Here is an 18,514-nt window from a genome sequence, read left to right as displayed (position 1 = left end):
CTGGGGGCCGCCGGACCCCCCCATGGCCTGGGGGTGACGTGGGGGCACGTATGTGCGCTGTGCCTGCAGGCGTGGGCATACGGGTGCGTGTGCCGAGGGCTGGGTGTGCACGTGTATGTGTGTGTGTGTGCTGAGCTGGGTGTGAACGTGTGTGTGTGTGCACATGTATGTGTGTGTGCTGAGAGCTGGGTGTGCACGTGTGTGTGTGTGCACATGTATGTGTGTGTGTGTGCTGAGAGCTGGGTGTGCACGTGTGTGGGTGTGCACATGTATGTGTGTGTGTGTGCTGAGCTGGGTGTGCACGTGTGTGGGTGTGCACATGTATGTGTGTGTGTGTGTGCTGAGCTGGGTGTGCACGTGTGTGGGTGTGCACATGTGTGTGTGTGTGTGCTGAGAGCTGGGTGTGCACGTGTGTGTGTGTGCACATGTGTGTGTGTGTGTGCTGAGAGCTGGGTGTGCACGTGTGTGTGTGTGCACATGTATGTGTGTGTGTGAACCATGCTGGGTGTGCACGTGTGTGTGTGTGCACATGTGTGTGTGTGTGTGCTGAGAGCTGGGTGTGCATGTGTGTGTGTGTGTGCACATGTATGTGTGTGTGTGTGTGAGCTGACGTGTGTGTGTGTGCACGTGTGTGTGTGTGTGTGCACATGTATGTGTGTGTGTGTGCTGAGCTGGGTGTGCATGTGTGTGTGGGTGTGCACGTGTGTGTGTGTGTGCCGAGGGCTGTGTGTGCACATGTATGTGTGTGCATCCATGTGCGTGTGCCAAGGGCTGTGTGTGCACATGTATGTGTGTGCATCCATGTGCGTGTGCCAAGGGCTGTGTGTGCACATGTATGTGTGTGCATCCATGTGCATGTGCCAAGGGCTGTGTGTGCACATGTGTGTGTGCATCCATGTGCATGTGCCAAGGGCTGTGTGCACATGTATGTGTGTGCATGTGCCAAGGGCTGTGTGTGCACATGTGTGTGTGCATCCATGTGCATGTGCCAAGGGCTGTGTGCACATGTATGTGTGTGCACATGTATGTGTGTGTGCATCCATGTGCTTGTGCCAAGGGCTGTGTGTGCACATGTATGTGTGTGCATCCATGTACGTGTGCCAAGGGCTGTGTGTGCACATGTATGTGTGTGTGCATCCATGTGTGTGTGCATCCATGTGCATGTGTGTGCACTGTATGTGTGTGTGTGTTGTGCACATGTGTGTGCATGTGTGTGTGCATCCATGTGCATGTGCCAAAGGCTGTGTGTGCACACATGTGTGTGCATGTGTGTGCACACGTGTGTGCACATGTATGTGTGTGTGCATCCATGTGCATGTGCCAAAGGCTGTGCGCACATGTATGTGTGTGCACACGTGTGTGCACATGTATGTGTGTGTGCATCCATGTGCATGTGCCAAAGGCTGTGTGCACATGTATGTGTGTGCACACGTGTGTGCACATGTATGTGTGTGTGCATCCATGTGCGTGTGCCATGGGGTCGGTGCAGGAGCCCTGCTGCACACACGGGTACATCCATGTACAAGTGCCTGCCCCCCCCCCCCCCCCCCCCCCCCCCGCAGCATCCATGGGCCGGGGCACCCCAGTCCCCTCCAGCCCCCCCGTTCCCCCTCTCCTCTCCCCGCTCCCCCCCCCCGCCTTGGCTCCGCTCCCGGCGCCGCCGCCGCGATGCAAATTGCGTGGCTCGTTAATCACGGAAATGTCACAATTACCATAGCGACGAGAGGGCCCTGATGAGCGCCGGACCCCCCCCCCCCCCCCCCCCCCGCCAGCTGCGGAGCCCGGCGGTACCGGAGCCGGGGCACGGCGGGGAAATGGGGTGCGGGGGGCACGGGGGGGAAACGGGGGGGGAGAGGGGTAGGGAGGGGATCGGGGGTTACGGGGGGGACCCGGGGGAACGGGGTCTGCAAGGGAACACTGCAAAGGGGATGGAGGGGAAATGGGGTCTGTAAAGGGGGTCCTGGGTCTGCAAGGGGAGATTGCAAAGGGGATGGAGGGGAAATGGGGTCTGTAAAGGGGGTCCCGGGGGAACGGGGTCTGCAAGGGAACACTGCAAAGGGGATGGAGGGGAAATGGGGTCTGTAAAGGGGTCCCAGGGGAACGGGGTCTGGAAGGGGAGGCTGCAAAGGGGATGGAGGGGAAATGGGGTCTGTAATGGGGGTCCTGGGTCTGCAAGGGGAGGCTGCAAAGGGGATGGAGGGGAAATGGGGTCTGTAAAGGGGTCCCAGGGGAACGGGGTCTGCAAGGGGAGATTGCAAAGGGGAGGGAGGGGAAATGGGGTCTGCAAAGGGGGTCCCAGGGGAACGGGGTCTGCAAGGGGAGGCTGCAAAGGGGATGGAGGGGAAATGGGGTCTGTAAAGGGGGTCCTGGGTCTGCAAGGGGAGATTGCAAAGGGGATGGAGGGGAAATGGGGTCTGTAAAGGGGGTCCCAGGGGAACGGGGTCTGGAAGGGGAGCTTGTAAAGGGGATGGAGGGGAAATGGGGTCTGTAAAGGGGGTCCCGGGGGAATGGGGTCTGGAAGGGGAGGCTGCAAAGGGAACAGAGGGGAAATGGGGTCTGTAAAGGGGGTCCCGGGGGACTGGGGTTTGGAAGGGGAGACTGCAAAGGGGATGGAGGGGAAATGGGGTCTGTAAAGGGGTCCCAGGGGAACGGGGTCTGCAAGAGGAGCTTGTAAAGGGGATGGAGGGGAAATGGGGTCTTCAAAGGGGGTCCTAGGGGGATGGGGTTTGTAATGGGAGAAATGGGTTTGCAAAGGGATTGAGGGGAATCAGGATTTGCAAAGGCATTCCAGGTGGACTGGGGCTAACAAAGGGAGAAATTGGGGGTTGCAAAGGAATGAGGGGAATTGGGGTTTGCAAAGGGGTTTGTAAAGAGGTTCAAGAGGAATTGGGGTTTGCAAAGGGAATGAGGGGAATTGGGGTTTGCAAAGAGGCCCCAGGGGAATTGGGGTTTGAAAAGAGGAGTCTGCAAAGGGAATGGGGGGAATTGGGGTTTTCAAAGGGGCTTATGGGGGATTTGGGTCTGTAAAGGGATCAAGCAGGATCAGGGTTTGTAAAGAGATAAATTGGGGTTTGCAAAGAGGGGTTTGAAGGGGATTGGGGATTGCAAAGGGGACGAGAGAAGTTGGGGTTTGCAAAGGGGTTTGAAGGGAATCGGGGTTTGGGAAGGGAGCGAGGGAATTGGGGTTTGGAAATGGGGTTTGAGAGGAATCGGGGCTGGCAAAGGGGTTCAGGAGGGACCTGGGGGGAACCAGGGCTGGCCAAGGGCTCAGGGGGATTGGGTGCGCGCCGTGAGCCCCCTGCTGCAGGCCTGGCGCGGGCAGCGGCGGGGGCTCCTCCCCTGGACGCGCCGCTTGTCCCGGGGGTTCCCCGCGTTCTTCTGGCAGTTCTGGTTGCACTTGCGTAAAAACTTCAGGAAAACCCTGGGGGGGAGGAACGGGGCGGTTGGGGCTGGAAAACTGCGCGGATGCCAGAGAGCCCGCGGCGCCCCCGGCCCCATCGCAGCGTCCCGTCCTGCTGCATCCCAGCATCCTGCCCTCTGCATCCCAGTGTCCCGTCCTGCTGCATCCCAGCATCCTGCCCTCTGCATCCCAGCGTCCCGTCCTGCTGCATCCCAGTGTCCCGTCCTGCTGCATCCCAGCATCCTGCCCTCTGCATCCCAGCGTCCCGTCCTGCTGCATCCCAGTGTCCCGTCCTGCTGCATCCCAGTGTCCCGTCCTGCTGCATTCCCAGTGTGCAGTCCTGCTGAATCCCAGCGTCCCGTCCTGCTGCATCCCAGTGTCCCGTCCTGCTGCATCCCAGCATCCTGCCCTCTGCATCCCAGCGTCCCGTCCTGCTGCATCCCAGTGTCCCGTCCTGCTGCATCCCAGCATCCTGCCCTCTGCATCCCAGCGTCCCGTCCTGCTGCAACCCAGCGTCCCGTCCTGCTGCATCCCAGTGTCCCGTCCTGCTGCATCCCAGCGTCCCGTCCTGCCCCATCCCAGTGTCCCGTCCTGCTGCATCCCAGCGTCCCGTCCTGCTGCATCCCAGCGTCCTGCCCTCTGCATCCCAGTGTCCCGTCCTGCTGCATCCCAGCATCCTGCCCTCTGCATCCCAGCGTCCCGTCCTGCTGCATCCCAGTGTCCCGTCCTGCTGGATCCCAGCGTCCCATCCTGCACCATCCCAGTGTCCCATCCTGCTGCATCCCAGCGTCCTGCCCTCTGCATCCCAGTGTCCCGTCCTGCACCATCCCAGTGTCTCGTCCTGCTGCATCCCAGTGTCCCATCCTGCACCATCCCAGTGTCCCGTCCTGCTGCATCCCAGCGTCCCATCCTGCACCATCCCAGTGTCCCGTCCTGCTGCATCCCAGCGTCCCATCCTGCACCATCCCAGTGTCCCGTCCTGCACCATCCCAGTGTGCCCACTGTCCTGCTGCATCCCACCATCCCAGCATCCTGCCCTGCTCATCCCAGTGTTCCGTCCTGCACCATCCCAGCATCCTGCCCACTGTATCCTGGTGTCCCATCCTGCACCATCCCAGCATCCTGCCCTCTGTATCCCAGTGTCCCGTCCTGCACCATCCCAACATCCTGCCCTCTGTATCCTGGTGTCCCATCCTGCACCATCCCAGCATCCTGCCCTCTGTATCCTGGTGTCCTGTCCTGCACCATCCCAGCATCCTACCCTGCTCTATCCCAGTGTCCCATCCTGCACCATCCCAACATCCCATTCTTCCACATTCCAGCATCCCAATCTGTTCCCGTCTCAGTGCACCGTTGTGCCCATCCTAGCATCCCATCACAGAGTCCCATCCTGTCCCTATTCCTTTGTGGCAACCTACCCTTATCCCACTGTGCCATTCTGCCCATTCCATTCTGCTGTACACCACTGTCCCATCCTGTTCCTATCTCAACATCCCATCCTTCCCCCATCTCAGCATCCCATCCTGCCACATCCCAGCTTCCCACCCTTTCCCAATCCCACTGTCCCCATCCCACTGTGCCATCCTGTCCCCACCACAGTGACCCATCCTGCCCCATTCCAGCATCACATCCTGTCCACATCCCAGCATGAAGTCCTGTCCCCATCCCAGTTTGACATCCTGCTGCATCCCCGTGTGCCAACTTGTGCCCATCCCACTGTGCAGTCCTACCCCATCCCACCATTGCATGCTGCATCCCAGCATGAGTCCCCATCCCAGCACCTCATCCTGTTGCATCCATAAACACCCAGTGTCAAATCCTACCCACATCCCAGCACCTCATCCTGTCTTTATCCCACGGTGCCATCCTGCCACATCCCAGCATCCCGTCCTGTCCTGTCCTGGCATCCCATCCTGTCCCCATGCCACATCCCAGTGTGCCAGCCTGTCTGCATCCCACTGTCCATCCTGATACATCCCATTCTGTCCCAGCATCCCATCCTGTCCTGTCCCAGCATCCCATCCCATCCCGTCCTGTCCCAGCATCCCATCTCATCCTGTCCTGTCCCAGCATCCCATCCCATCCTGTCCTGTCCCAGCATCCCATCTCATCCTGTCCCAGCATCCCATCCCGTCCCAGCATCCCATCCCATCCCATCCTGTCCCAGCATCCCATCCCATACCATCCTGTCCCAGCATCCCATCCCATCCTGTCCTGTCCCAGCATCCCATCTCATCCCATCCCGTCCCAGCATCCCATCTCATCCTGTCCCAGCATCCCATCCCATCCCATCCCGTCCCAGCATCCCATCCCATCCCATCCTGTCCCAGCATCCCATCTCATCCTGTCCCAGCATCCCATCCCATCCCATCCCATCCCGTCCCAGCATCCCATCCCATCCCATCCTGTCCCAGCATCCCATCCCATCCTGTCTTGTCCCAGCATCCCATCCCATCCTGTCTTGTCCCAGCATCCCATCCCATCCCATCCCATCCTGTCCTGTCCCAGCATCCCATCTCATCCTGTCCCAGCATCCCATCCCATCCCGTCCCAGCATCCCATCCCATCCCATCCCATCCTGTCCCAGCATCCCATCCCATCCTGTCCTGTCCCAGCATCCCATCCCATCCTGTCCCAGCATCCCATCCCATCCCATGTCCTGTCCCAGCATCCCATCCCATCCCATCCTGTCCTGTCCCAGCATCCCATCCCATCCTGTCCTGTCCCAGCATCCCATCCCATCCCATCCCGTCCCAGCATCCCATCCCATCCTGTCCTGTCCCAGCATCCCATCCCATCCTGTCCCAGCATCCCATCCCATCCCATCCTGTCCTGTCCCAGCATCCCATCCCATCCTGTCCTGTCCCAGCATCCCATCTCATCCTGTCCCAGCATCCCATCCCGTCCCAGCATCCCATCCCATCCCATACCATCCTGTCCCAGCATCCCATCCCATCCTGTCCTGTCCCAGCATCCCATCCCATCCCATCCCGTCCCAGTCCCAGCATCCCATCCCATCCCATCCTGTCCTGTCCCAGCATCCCATCCCATCCCATCCTGTCCCGTCCCAGCATCCCATCCCATCCCATCCTGTCCCGTCCCAGCATCCCATCCCATCCCATCCTGTCCTGTCCCAGCATCCCATCCTGCCCCTATCCCCGGGGTCCCCCAAACCCTCCATCCCCATCCCTCAGGCTGCACCCCTGCAGACCTTGAGGTCCCCATCCCGTGTCCCACTGGGGTCTATTGGGGTCCCCATCCTGCATCCCCTGGGGGCTCCTGCCCTCGGCCAGCCCTGCGCCGTGGGAAGTGGGTCCCAAGCCCAGCGCTTCCCTTGGGACCTGGTTTTCCCAGGCAGGAGCAGGAAGAGGGGGGACCCCCCCGTGCCCCCCATCACCCACCCCTGGCAGGTGGTAATCAGGGCAAAGGAAGGAGCTGGGAAACAGCAGGAAAACACCCCCCCACCAGGAGATTGACAGGGCCCTGCGCCCCCCCCGGCCCCGGGCCTGGCTCTGAGCTCCTGGGGGGGGCTGATCCTGAACCCCAGGTTGGCCTCGTCCCCCCCCCCCAGCCAGAGCCTTGCATATGGGCCCGGGAGTTAAAAATACAGGCAGGGCGCATGCATTAGCATCCCTAATGCGCAGCATTCCCATTTAACATGCAAATTCCCGGCGCTGCTCCCGAACACCTTCTGTTCCGAGCGCATACATTTGAATTCGCAATTAGAATAATCTTGTATAATTAATGAAAAGCGTCAATTTTAGCTCCTAAGTAATTTGATTAACATGTTGATAGGGCACTTATCTGCCTCTCTAAACCAGTGGGGCCGGGCGTCGAGCTGGGGGAGTGGGAATGGGGGGGGGGGGAAGAACCGGGGGGGGGGGGGGGGCAGGCGGCGGGCAGGGGGACCCTGTGTAACCCCCCCCTGCTCCCAGGACACGGGGACACTGGGGAACCCCCTCCCCTCCTGCCTGACCCCACATGGATGGGGAAGGCACCAGCCCTTGGGGGATACTTGCTATGGGGGGGTCACCCAGCAATGGGCTCAGCCCCGGGCTCCAGCACAGGGGGTCCCAAAAGCAGCAGCCGGGATCCCCACGGGATGAGGTGGATGAAGGGATGGGGGGACACGGATGTGGTGAGGGGACAAGGGACCCCCATCCTGCTGCCCCCCACCCCTCTGGATGGGGGTCAGGGACCCGCTGGGGGTCTGCGCCACCCCCTTTGTGCCCAGGGACCCGCCAGCACCATGGGGGCTTAGAGCAGGGGGCAGGACCTCACAGGACGCCCAGGACCAAGGGACCCACTGGGGGAGTGAGAAGGGAGCCCCTCACTGGATGGCCCCATCCTGCCCGCTGTGTCCCCTGCAGAGCTCCATCACCTCAGGGACTGGGGGGCCATAAAGGCCTCAGCACCCTTCAAGAGACGGGGGTCACCAGAGAGGTGCCACCGCGCAGGACATGCACGGGACAGGGATGGGGCAGGGGACAGGACAGAGGTGCTGAGGGCTGGAGGGACAGGTCAGGGGCTGGTGAGAGGGGGGGAGAGGGAGGGAGAGGATAAAGGAGGGAGGGAGGAATGGAGAGGTGAAGGGAGGGAGGGAGGGATAAGAATGGAGGATGAATGGAAGAATGGATGGAAGGAAGGATGAAGGAGGGATGGAGGGAGGGAGGGAGGGAAGGAAGGATGGATGGATGGATGGTTGGTTGGATGGATGGATGGATGGATTGAAGGATGTATGGAGGGATGGAGGGAGGGAGGGAGGGAAGGATGCATGGATGGATGCATGGATGGGTGGATGGATGGGTGGAGGGATGGAGGGAGGGAAGGAGGGAGGGAGGGAAGGATGCATGGATGGATGGATGGATGGATGGATGGATGGATGGATGGATGGATGGATGGATGGATGGATGGATGGATGGATGGATGGATGGATGGATGGGTGGATGGATGGATGGATGGATGGATGGATGGATGGATGGATGGGTGGATGGATGGATGGATGGATGGATGGATGGGTGGATGGATGGATGGATGGATGGATGGATGGATGGATGGGTGGATGGATGGATGGATGGATGGATGGATGGATGGATGGATGGATGGATGGATGGATGGATGGTTGATGGATGTGGATGGATGGATGGATGGATGGATGGATGGATGGATGGATGGATGGATGGATGGATGGATGGATGGATGGATGGATGGATGGATGGATGGATGGATAGAGGATGGTTGGATGGATGGATGGATGGATGGATGGATGGATGGATGGATGGATGGATGGATGGATAGATGGATGGTAGATGGATGGATGGATGTTGGATGGATGGATGGATGGATGGATGGATGGATGGATGGATGGATGGATGATGGATGGATGGGTGGATGGGTGGATGGATGGATGGATGGATGGATGGATGGATGGATGGATGGATGGATGGATGCATGGGTGTGTGGGTGGGTGGGTGGATGGATGGATGCATGGGTGCGTGGATGGATGGATGGATGGATGGATAGGTGGACGGACAGAAGGAGGTGAGGTGTGCGCAGTCTGTCCATGGCTGCAGAGAGACACGGTCCAGCCCTGCCTGTGCCGGGCTCTCTGCTCCCATCTGCCCTGGCCAGGAGGATGAGAGGTCCCTCAGCACGGGACACGTGCCCGACGTGCCATGGGGACACCGAGCACCGGGGTATCCCCATCAGCACCGGGATGTCCCCACCAGCACCAGGGTGTCCCCATCAGCACCAGGGTGTCCCCATCAACACTGGGATGTCCCCATCAGCACCGGGGTGTCCCCATCAGCACCGGGGTGTCCCCATCAGCACCGGGGTGTCCCTGAGCACCCTGGGTGTCCCTGGCACTGCAGCGACACAGACCGGGGGCACCGGGCACCACAGTGACACACAGTGACACAAGCGGACACCTTCCTGACCCCCCCTGCTGCTCTGCAGGCTCAATAGCGCTAACGCGGCCACTCGGACACCAGGTGCCAGCCCTGGGGACCCCCACTCCAGGGATCCCCCCACCCCGCGGCCCCATTGAGGCTCATGGGGACCCCCGGTACCTGTCGATGATGACCGGGTCTGAGGGGGTCTCGTTGCGGTTCCCGCAGCTCTTCTTGTCACAGCAGCGGCTGGGGAGGGCGGACAGGGTGAGGGGACGTGGTGGGGCCCGGGGCCAGCCCCACACCCCCGAGCCCCATGGGAACACCTCCAGGGCCCCGTTTCCCACCCTCGGAGCCCCCAGCATCACCCAGAGCAGCGCGGGACGGGGTGGGGGGCAGAGGGGAGGGGGGGTGCCAGGACAGAGGGGGCACCCCGGGGGTACCCTCATATCCCCCCGCCATGGGCTCGGGGTGCATCCCAGCCCTGGGAGGTGCTCGGGGAGCCCCGGGGGGGGGGGGGCCTAAAGCGGGGTCCCCCCCCTCCTTTAACAGGGCTCCAGAGCTCAATTAGCGCCGGTCCTGAGCGCTGATTGCCGCAGGGCCGGTAAACAAGAGCGGGGCTAATGGGGCACCGGGGACAGCGCTGCAGCTGCTCTGCACCCCGGCGCTGCCAGGCCCCACGGCGCCCCTGCCTGGGACCCCCCAGGGTAACCCCGGTACCTGCACATGATCTCGTGCGTGAGGAGGACCCGGCACATCTCGGGGTTCTTGTCCTGCCCCTCGTAGATGATGGCCTGGGGAGGGCAAAGGGCGCCAGGGGGGGGCCACCGTCTCCGGCCCCTTGTCCCTGTCCCTGTCCCTGTCCCCCGCACGTGTCCCCTGCCACCGCGTCCCCGACCCAGGGACCCCCCCCCGGCTCACTCCAGAGGGGCTGCGGGGCCCGAAGGCCACAGGGTGCAGCCCTGCACCCCTGCACACGTGTGTGCGCCCCTGCACACGTGGAGCCGGGAGTGCCCAGCTCCGCACACGCATGTACGGGACGTGAACTTGTGTGTGCCGGCCTCCACACTAGGGCACAAGTGTGTGCCTGCGCTGCCCATGCATGTACAGATGTGCCTGCCTGGCACACACATGTGTGCAGATGTGCCTGTGATGCCCATGCATGTACAGATGTGCCTGCGCTGCCCATGCATGTACAGATGTGCCTGCGCTGCCCATGCATGTACAGATGTGCCTGCCTGGCACACACGTGTGCAGATGTGCCTGTGATGCCTATGCAGGTACAGATATGTTGCCCTGGCACACACATGTACAGATGTGCCGGCCTGGCACAAACATGTGTGCAGATGTGCCTGCACTGCCCATGCATGTACAGATGTGCCTGCCTGGCACACACGTGTGCAGATGTGCCTGCGCTGCCCATGCATGTACAGATGTGTCGCCCTGGCACACACATGTACAGATGTGCCGGCCTGGCACACATGTGTACAGATGTGCCTGTGCTGCCCATGCACATACAGATGTGCCTGCCTGGCACACACGTGTACCGATGACCCCTCTGGCACACCCCATGTGCACACGCGTGTGCCAGGCACCAGCCCCGTGCCGTTACCTGCTTGGACATGGAGTCGATGAGGCGCACATAGAGATCCTGCTCTGTGCGGAGCCCTGCGGTGACAGCGGGGTCACAGCCCGGCCTGTACCCCTCCGTGTCCCCATATCCCCATGTCCCCATATCCCCATATCACCATGTCCCAATGTCCCCATGTTCCCATATCCCCGTGTCCCCATATCCCCATGCCCCATGACCCCATATCCCCATGTCCCAATATCCCCATATCCCTATGTCCCCATATCCCCATATCCCTATGTCCCCATATCCCTATATCCGCATGTCCCAATATCCCCATATCCCCATATCCCCATGCCCCATATCCCCATATCCCCATGTCACCCCATGTCCCCACGCCCCATATCTCCATATCACCATGTGTATCCCCATATCCCCACCATATCTCCATGACCACCCCATGTCCCCACGCCCCATATCTCCATATCCCCATGCCCCATATCACACCCCATGTGCACACGCGTGTCCCAGGCACCAGCCCCATGCCCCACCTGCTTGGACATCCCCATGTCCCCAGGCGCACATAGAGATCCTGCTCTGTGCGGAGCCCTGCGGTGACAGCGGGGTCACAGCCCGGCCTGTACCCCTCCGTGTCCCCATATCCCCATGTCCCCATATCCCCATATCCCCATGTCCCAATGTCCCCATGTCCCCATATCCCCATGTCCCATGTCCCCATATCCCCATGCCCCATGTCCCCATATCCCCATGCCCCATGTCCCCATATCCCCATGTCCCAATATCCCCATATCCCTATGTCCCCATATCCCCATATCCCTATGTCCCCATATCCCTATATCCGCATGTCCCAATATCCCCATATCCCCATATCCCCATGCCCCATATCCCCATATCCCCATGTCCCCATGCCCCATATCCCCATATCCCCATGTCCCCACGCCCCATATCCCCATATCCCCATGCCCCATATCACCATATCCCCATGTCCCCACGCCCCATATCCCCATATCCCCATGCCCCATATCCCCATATCCCCATGTCCCCACCCCACGCCCCATATCTCCATATCCCCATGCCCCATATCCACATATCCCCATGTCCCCATGCCCCATATCACCATATCCCCATGTCCCCATCCCCATATCCCCATATCCCCATATCCCCATATCCCCATGCCCCATATCACCATATCCCCATATCCCCGTGCCCCATATCCCCATATCCCCATGCCCCATATCCCCATATCCCCATATCCCCATGACCCCATGCCCCCGTGCCCCCGCCCCACGCCCCCATCACCCACCGTTGCTGTAGAGCAGCTGCAGCCGGTAGTGGATCCCGTTGTTGGTTTTCTCCCCGTTCTGCTCCTGGGGGGATCACGGTTGGATGGATGGGGGGGGCACACGCGCATCCCGGTCCCCTCCCGGTGCCCCCGTCCAACCCCGCAGCCGCTCTGGGCGCGATGAGCCGGGGGTGCCCGGTGGGCAGGGGCTCACCCGCTCCTTCTCCACGAAGTCGATGAAGGAGGTGCGCTCGATCTCCACGGGCTGCCCCTGCCGGTCGTACATGGCCAGCACGAAGTGGAAGAAGTTCGATTTCCGCAGGTTCGACGGCGGCTGCTTCTCGAAGTGCGCCCGGGCCAGGCCCACGCCGCTGCGGAGGGCGACGGCGGTGAACGGGGGGACCCAGCCCCGGGCACCCCCAGCGCCAGCGGGGAGCCGGGGGCAGCGCCTGAGCCCCGGGGCTGGCGACACGGGGAGCACCCAGGGCCCTAACGCCCCACGGCCACGTTAGCCCGGTGCCCCATTGAAGCCAGCGCCGGGCCCCGGGGGGGAAACGGTGCCCAGCGCTGTACCGTCCTGTGCCCAGTGCCATCCCCTCCTGTGCCCAATGCCATCCCCTCCTGTCCCCATCCCCTCCTGTGCCCAGTGCCATTCCCTCCTGTGCCCAATGCCCCATCCCCTCCTGTCCCCATCCCCTCCTGTCCCCAGTGCCATTCCCTCCTGTGCCCATCCCCTCCTGCCCCAATGCCATCCCCTCCTGTCCCCATCCCCTCCTGTGCCCAGTGCCATTCCCTCCTGTGCCCATCCCCTCCTGTGCCCACTGCCATCCCCTCCTGTTCCCAATGCCATCCCCTCCTGTCCCCAATGCCATCCCCTCCTGTCTCCACTGCCATCCCCTCCTGCCTCCAATGCCATCCCCTCCTGCCCCCAATGCCATCCCTCCTGTCCCCATCCCCTCCTGTCCCCAATGCCATCCCCTCCTGTCCCCAATGCCATCCCCTCCTGTCTCCACTGCCATCCCCTCCTGCCCCCAATGCCATCCCTCCTGTCCCCATCCCCTCCTGTCCCCAATGCCATCCCCTCCTGTCTCCACTGCCATCCCCTCCTGTCTCCACTGCCATCCCCTCCTGTCCCCAATGCCATCCCCTCCTGTCTCCACTGCCATCCCCTCCTGTCTCCACTGCCATCCCCTCCTGCCCCCAATGCCATCCCTCCTGTCCCCATCCCCTCCTGTCCCCAATGCCATCCCCTCCTGTCTCCACTGCCATCCCCTCCTGCCCCCAATGCCATCCCCTCCTGCCCCCAATGCCATCCCTCCTGTCCCCATCCCCTCCTGTCCCCATCCCCTCCTGTCGCCACTGCCATCCCCTCCTGTCCCCAGTGCCATCCCCTCCTGTGCCCAGTGCCATCCCCTCCTGTTCCCATCCATCCCCTCCTGTTCCCCTCCTGTCCCCATCCCCTCCTGTGCCCAATGCCATCCCCTCCTGTCCCCATCCCCTCCTGTGCCCAATGCCATCCCCTCCTGTTCCCAATGCCATCCCCTCCTGTCCCCATCCCCTCCCGTCCCCAGTGCCATTCCCTCCTGTGCCCAATGCCATCCCCTCCTGTCCCCATCCCCTCCTGTCCCCAGTGCCATCCCCTCCGGTCCCCATCCCCTCCTGTGCCCAATGCCATCCCCTCCTGTCCCCATCCCCTCCCGTCCCCAGTGCCATCCCCTCCTGTCCCCATCCCCTCCTGTCCCCATCCCCTCCCGTCCCCAGTGCCATCCCCTCTTGTTCCCGGTCCTGTCCCGAGCGCAGGCAGGGGTGGGGGCACCTGATGCTGAGGGAAGTTCCCCTTTTCCTGATGAAAACGGGAACGGGGATGGCGATGGGGGTTCCCTTCCCTTGGGCAGTCGGTGGGGTCAGCGCCTCATGCCATAGGTCCAGCCCTATGCGCATGGGCACATCGGGACAGGGGGGTGGTTGGGGGGGGGGGGGGTGTCAAGCTGTTGGGAGTGGTTCCCATGGGTACCCAATGTGGGGCAGGACCCCTCAGCACCCCCATATCCCAGCCCTGGCCATGGAGGGATGCGACCCTCACCTAATGGGTGCTTGGGGATGGAGCCAGGTAGGGGGGTCCTTTGCTCCTGCACGGCTGAGACCCCCCCGTATCGCTCCTCCCAGCACCGCTCCCATGGGGCTTCACTGGGTGCACAGGGGACCTCAGGCACCTTCACCCCCTGTAATGACGCCCCTTGGGCTTCAATTACCCCCCCAGCACCACTGTGGGCCCCAAGCAAGGCCAATGTGAAGCTGGGCCCCCTCGGGGACACCCGTGTGCGATGAGGACAGAAGCTCATTAAACCCATCACTGGGGAGCCGCAGCATCCCCGACAACAAACACGGGGCCAGACCCCACGGCTGTCCCTGGTCCCCCCCCCCGAAGGGGACCCTTGTGCCATAGGGCTGCAGGGAATGGAGACCCCATTCCCGTTCCCATCCCTGGATCCCTGCCGTGCTGCGGGGGGAGGCGATGCCTGATGGCAGCCTCCCCGCTCCCGGTGCTCCGTGCTGAGCCCGTTGCCATTAATTATTAACAGCAATCAGAGCACTTCCCAGCACCCGGCTCTGCCAGGAAAGCAGCAGCTTCCCTTGGCCCGGCCGTCAGCCACTGCACCCCAAAACAGGGCGGGGAAGAGGGACCCCACCCCGTAGGGTCACCCTATGGGTGCACCAGGACACCCAGGAGCCCATGGATGCAGCTGCGGTGGCCATGGGACCATATAGGAATGGGGGTGTCTGTGAGTGATGCTGGGGGGTGGGGTGGGGGATGTATGACCCCCCCGCCCCAATGGGGGTCCAAGGGGGTGCAGGTGAAGGGAGGCTGGGTCTGGGGGCGATGAACACCCCACACGCGTGTCCATGTGTGTGTCATGGCTGGCACATGCGGCACGCGCCGAGCTCATGGGTACCATGGTGGGATGGGGGGGACAGGAGGGGACTGGGGGGCACCGGAGGCTTGTGGGGACAGGGGGTCTGTGAGCCCCATGCTCGCACACTGGGCATAGGGCACCACCGGAGCGGCTGCAGTGGTCCCAGCCCGGGATGCCCCCCTTGTCCCCCCACATCGCAGGTTCTGGGGGGCAGAGTTCACTCCTGTTCTCATACTTGGGGCACAGAGAAGTCCCTGGGGCTGTGGGACCATCGGTCCAGCGGCTGTGGGGGGCTCCAGGTTGGGATGTGGGTGCCCCCCCCCCAAGGATTGATGGGGGGGGGGTGCAGCAGGTTTTGAGCATCCCAGTGCTATTGGGGGGAACCCAGGGATCCCCCACGGCTTCAACCCCCACCTTAACAGCCCCCTGAACCCCACAGAGGGGGGACAGCGGGAGATGGCGTGGTGGGGACAGGGGTGAGGTGTCCCCCAGCTGCACCCAGGCCCCTTTGGGCACAGGGTGGAGAGGAAACAGGGGAATGGGGTGCACGGAGCACCCCGAGAGGGCAGGGATGGGGTGCACGGAGCCCTGAGCATCCTGAGAGGACAGGGATGGGGTGCACGGAGCCCTGAGCACCCCGAGAGGACAGGGATGGGGTGCACGGAGCCCTGAGCATCCTGAGAGGACAGGGATGGGGTGCACGGAGCCCTGAGCACCCCGAGAGGACAGGGATGGGGTGCACGGAGCCCCGAGCATCCTGAGAGGGCAGGGATGGGGTGCACGGAGCCCTGAGCATCCTGAGAGGACAGGGATGGGGTGCACGGAGCCCTGAGCATCCTGAGAGGACAGGGATGGGGTGCACGGAGCCCTGAGCATCCTGAGAGGGCAGGGATGGGGTGCACGGAGCCCTGAGCACCCCAAGAGGACGGGGATGGGGTGCACGGAGCCCCGAGCATCCTGAGAGGACAGGGATGGGGTGCACGGAGCCCTGAGCACCCCAAGAGGACGGGGATGGGGTGCACAGAGCCCTGAGCACCCCCAGAGGACAGGGATGGGGTGCACAAACCTCTCGCAGCTCCTGTCCCTCAGCCAGCACCCACCGGCTCTCCCAACACAGGACACCAGGCCCCGGGTGGCTCAGGATGCCCCAGCACCCATGGGTGCTGATGTCTGCGGAGTCCTGCAGTAACCAGGGCACGCAGGCATCCCTGAGGCCCAGGGAGTCAGGGCGTGGGGGGTGCCCCGAGCACCCCATGGGGATGAGGCATCTGGGATGTCGAAGGGGTCCAGGGATCCGGGTTCTGTGGGGTGCCTGGGGTACCCATCATTCCCAGCTGCCCCCAGCACCCACGATGCCTGCGGAGCCGGTGGTACCCGGGATGCTCAAAGTGCCCAGGATGCCCATGGAGCCCCTGGTACCCGGAATGCTCACAGTGCCTGGGATGCCTGCAGCGCCCGGTGCCTGGGATGCTGACAGCACTCGGGATACCTGCAGTGCTTGGGGTGCCCGTGGAGCCCGGGATGCTCATGGTGACTGGGATGCCCGTGGAGCTCAGGGTACCTGCGGTGCCCGGGATACTCACAGAGCCCAAGACCACCGTGGGGCACAGAATAACCCCAGCACCTGCGATGCCCACTGCAGCCAGAATGCCTGTGGTGCCTGGGATGCCCGTGGAGCCTGGGATGCCCATGGAGCTTGGGATGCCCGCAGCACCCAGTATGCTTGCAGAGCCTGCGATGCCCACGGAGCCCAGCATACCCCCAGCACCCAAGATGCCCACTGCATCTGGGATACTCGCAGAGCTCGGAATGCCCGTGGAGTCCGGGATGTCCACAGTGCTGGGGATGCCCACAGAGCCCAACGTACCCACAGCACCTGAAGCGCCCACCGCACCCAGGATGCCCATGGAACCTGGGATGCCCACAGAGCCTGGGATGACCATAGAGCCCTTGGTGCCCTCAGTCCCAGGGATGCTCACAGAGCCTGGGATGCTCAGGGAGCCCAGCAGACCCCCAGCACTCAGGATGCCCACTGCATCTAGGATACCCACAGAGCCCAGGGATGCCTGCGGAGCCCAGGATGCCTGCAGCGCCTGGGATGCTCTCAAAGCCCGGGATGCCCGTGGAACCTGGGATGCCTGAAGCACCCGGGATGCTTGCAAAGCCTGGGATGCCCATGGAGCCTGGGATGCCCGCAGTGCCTGGGATGCTCTCAAAGCCCGGGATGCCCGTGGAGCCCAGGATGCCTGCAGCACCCGTGATGTTCTCAAAGCCCGGGATGCCCGTGGAGCCCAGGATGCCTGCAGCACCCGTGATGTTCTCAAAGCTCGAGATGCCCGTGGAGCCCGGGATGCTCTCAAAGCCCGGGATGCCCGTGGAGCCTGGGATGCCCGCAGTGCCCGGGGTGCCCGCGGAGCCGCTTACCTCTGCGCCGCCGTGCTGGCGTCCAGGATGCCGGTGCCCTGCAGCCAGCGGACCGAGGGCAGCCCGGCCGTGAGGGGCTCTTCCTTCATGGGCAGCCCCCCCCGGGGCAGCGCCTCCTGCACGGAGAACATGGCAGGGGCTCAGCGCCCGACCCCAACTTTCCTGCCCCGGGGCCGGGAGCGGAGCTCAGAGCCGGGCAGGTGCCGGGGGCCGCCGGGGAAGCGGCATCGGCGGCGGCGGGGGGGGGGGGGGGGGGGGGGGGGGACCCGGGAGGGAGCGGGAGGAGCCGGGCGGGGGGGGGGGGCAGGCGGGAGGCGGAGGCAGGGCCGGAGAAGTTGGAGACGAAGGAGACCAGGAGCCAAGTGCGGGGACCGGGAGGGGGGCGGCGGGAGGGAGGGATGGGGAAGGCAGGGGAGGAGTGGAGGGAGGGATGGAGGAAGGCTTAGGGGAGCGGAGGGAGGCTGCGAGGGCTGGAGGGAGGGATGGAGGGAGCAGAGGAGGAGTGGAAGGAGGGATAGAGGGAGGGATGGAGGGAGGTAGAGGAGGACTGGAGGGAGGGATGGAGGAAGGCTTAAAGGGCTGGAGGGAGGGATGCAGGGAGGCTGCGAGGGCGGGAGGGAGGGATGGAGGCAGCAGAGGAGGAGTGGAGGGAGGGATGCGGGCAGGCTCGGGGGAGCGGAGGGAGGGATGCAGCGGGGAGGAGGCCGTCGAGGCCCGCGGGCGGGGGCAGGCGCGGCCCGGGATGGGGCGGGAGCGGTTCGTTACCGGGCGGGCGGCGGCGGCGGGCGCGGCGCGGGACGGCGGCGGCGGCAGCGGCAGCGGCAGCGGCAGCAGCAGCAGGAGGGGCCCGGGGGGCGGCAGGGGCCCGGGGGCACCGGAGGGCCCGGGGGAGCCGCCTCCCCGCCGCCGGCCCGAGCCCCGGCCCCGCCGCGCCGCCGCGGCCACCAGCACCATCAGCACCAGCACCCGCCGCCGCGGCCCCGCCGCCGCCGCCCCGCCGGCCCGGGCCAT

The 18,514-nt window shown here is 63.5% G+C and overlaps 1 protein-coding gene across 2 annotated transcripts in view; it reads right to left on the bottom strand.

Annotated features, from left to right (window-relative positions):
* Positions 1-18,514, bottom strand: part of EBF4 (EBF family member 4) — a 25,556-nt gene extending 7,042 nt beyond the window's left edge. Inside the window, exons 1-8 of one of the 2 annotated variants that reach the window (XM_057430901.1) lie at positions 18,269-18,514; positions 17,504-17,619; positions 12,379-12,535; positions 12,186-12,249; positions 10,904-10,959; positions 10,012-10,085; positions 9,472-9,540; positions 3,346-3,421 (exon numbers count right to left, since the gene is read on the bottom strand). In XM_057430901.1, the coding sequence (XP_057286884.1) occupies positions 3,346-3,421; positions 9,472-9,540; positions 10,012-10,085; positions 10,904-10,959; positions 12,186-12,249; positions 12,379-12,535; positions 17,504-17,619; positions 18,269-18,514 (858 nt within the window). Of the gene's footprint in view, positions 1-3,345; positions 3,422-9,471; positions 9,541-10,011; positions 10,086-10,903; positions 10,960-12,185; positions 12,250-12,378; positions 12,536-17,503; positions 17,635-18,268 lie in introns of those variants that run through there. The other variant, XM_057430902.1, reaches the window with a different exon arrangement.

This window comes from Pezoporus wallicus, unplaced genomic scaffold (genome assembly GCF_028554395.1).
Source record: "Pezoporus wallicus isolate ANWC-B61680 ecotype Strahan unplaced genomic scaffold, APGP_CSIRO_Pwel_v1 contig_12332, whole genome shotgun sequence".
Classification (NCBI taxonomy): Eukaryota; Metazoa; Chordata; class Aves; order Psittaciformes; family Psittacidae; genus Pezoporus; species Pezoporus wallicus.
This window is presented reverse-complemented; position numbering and strand designations above follow the sequence as displayed.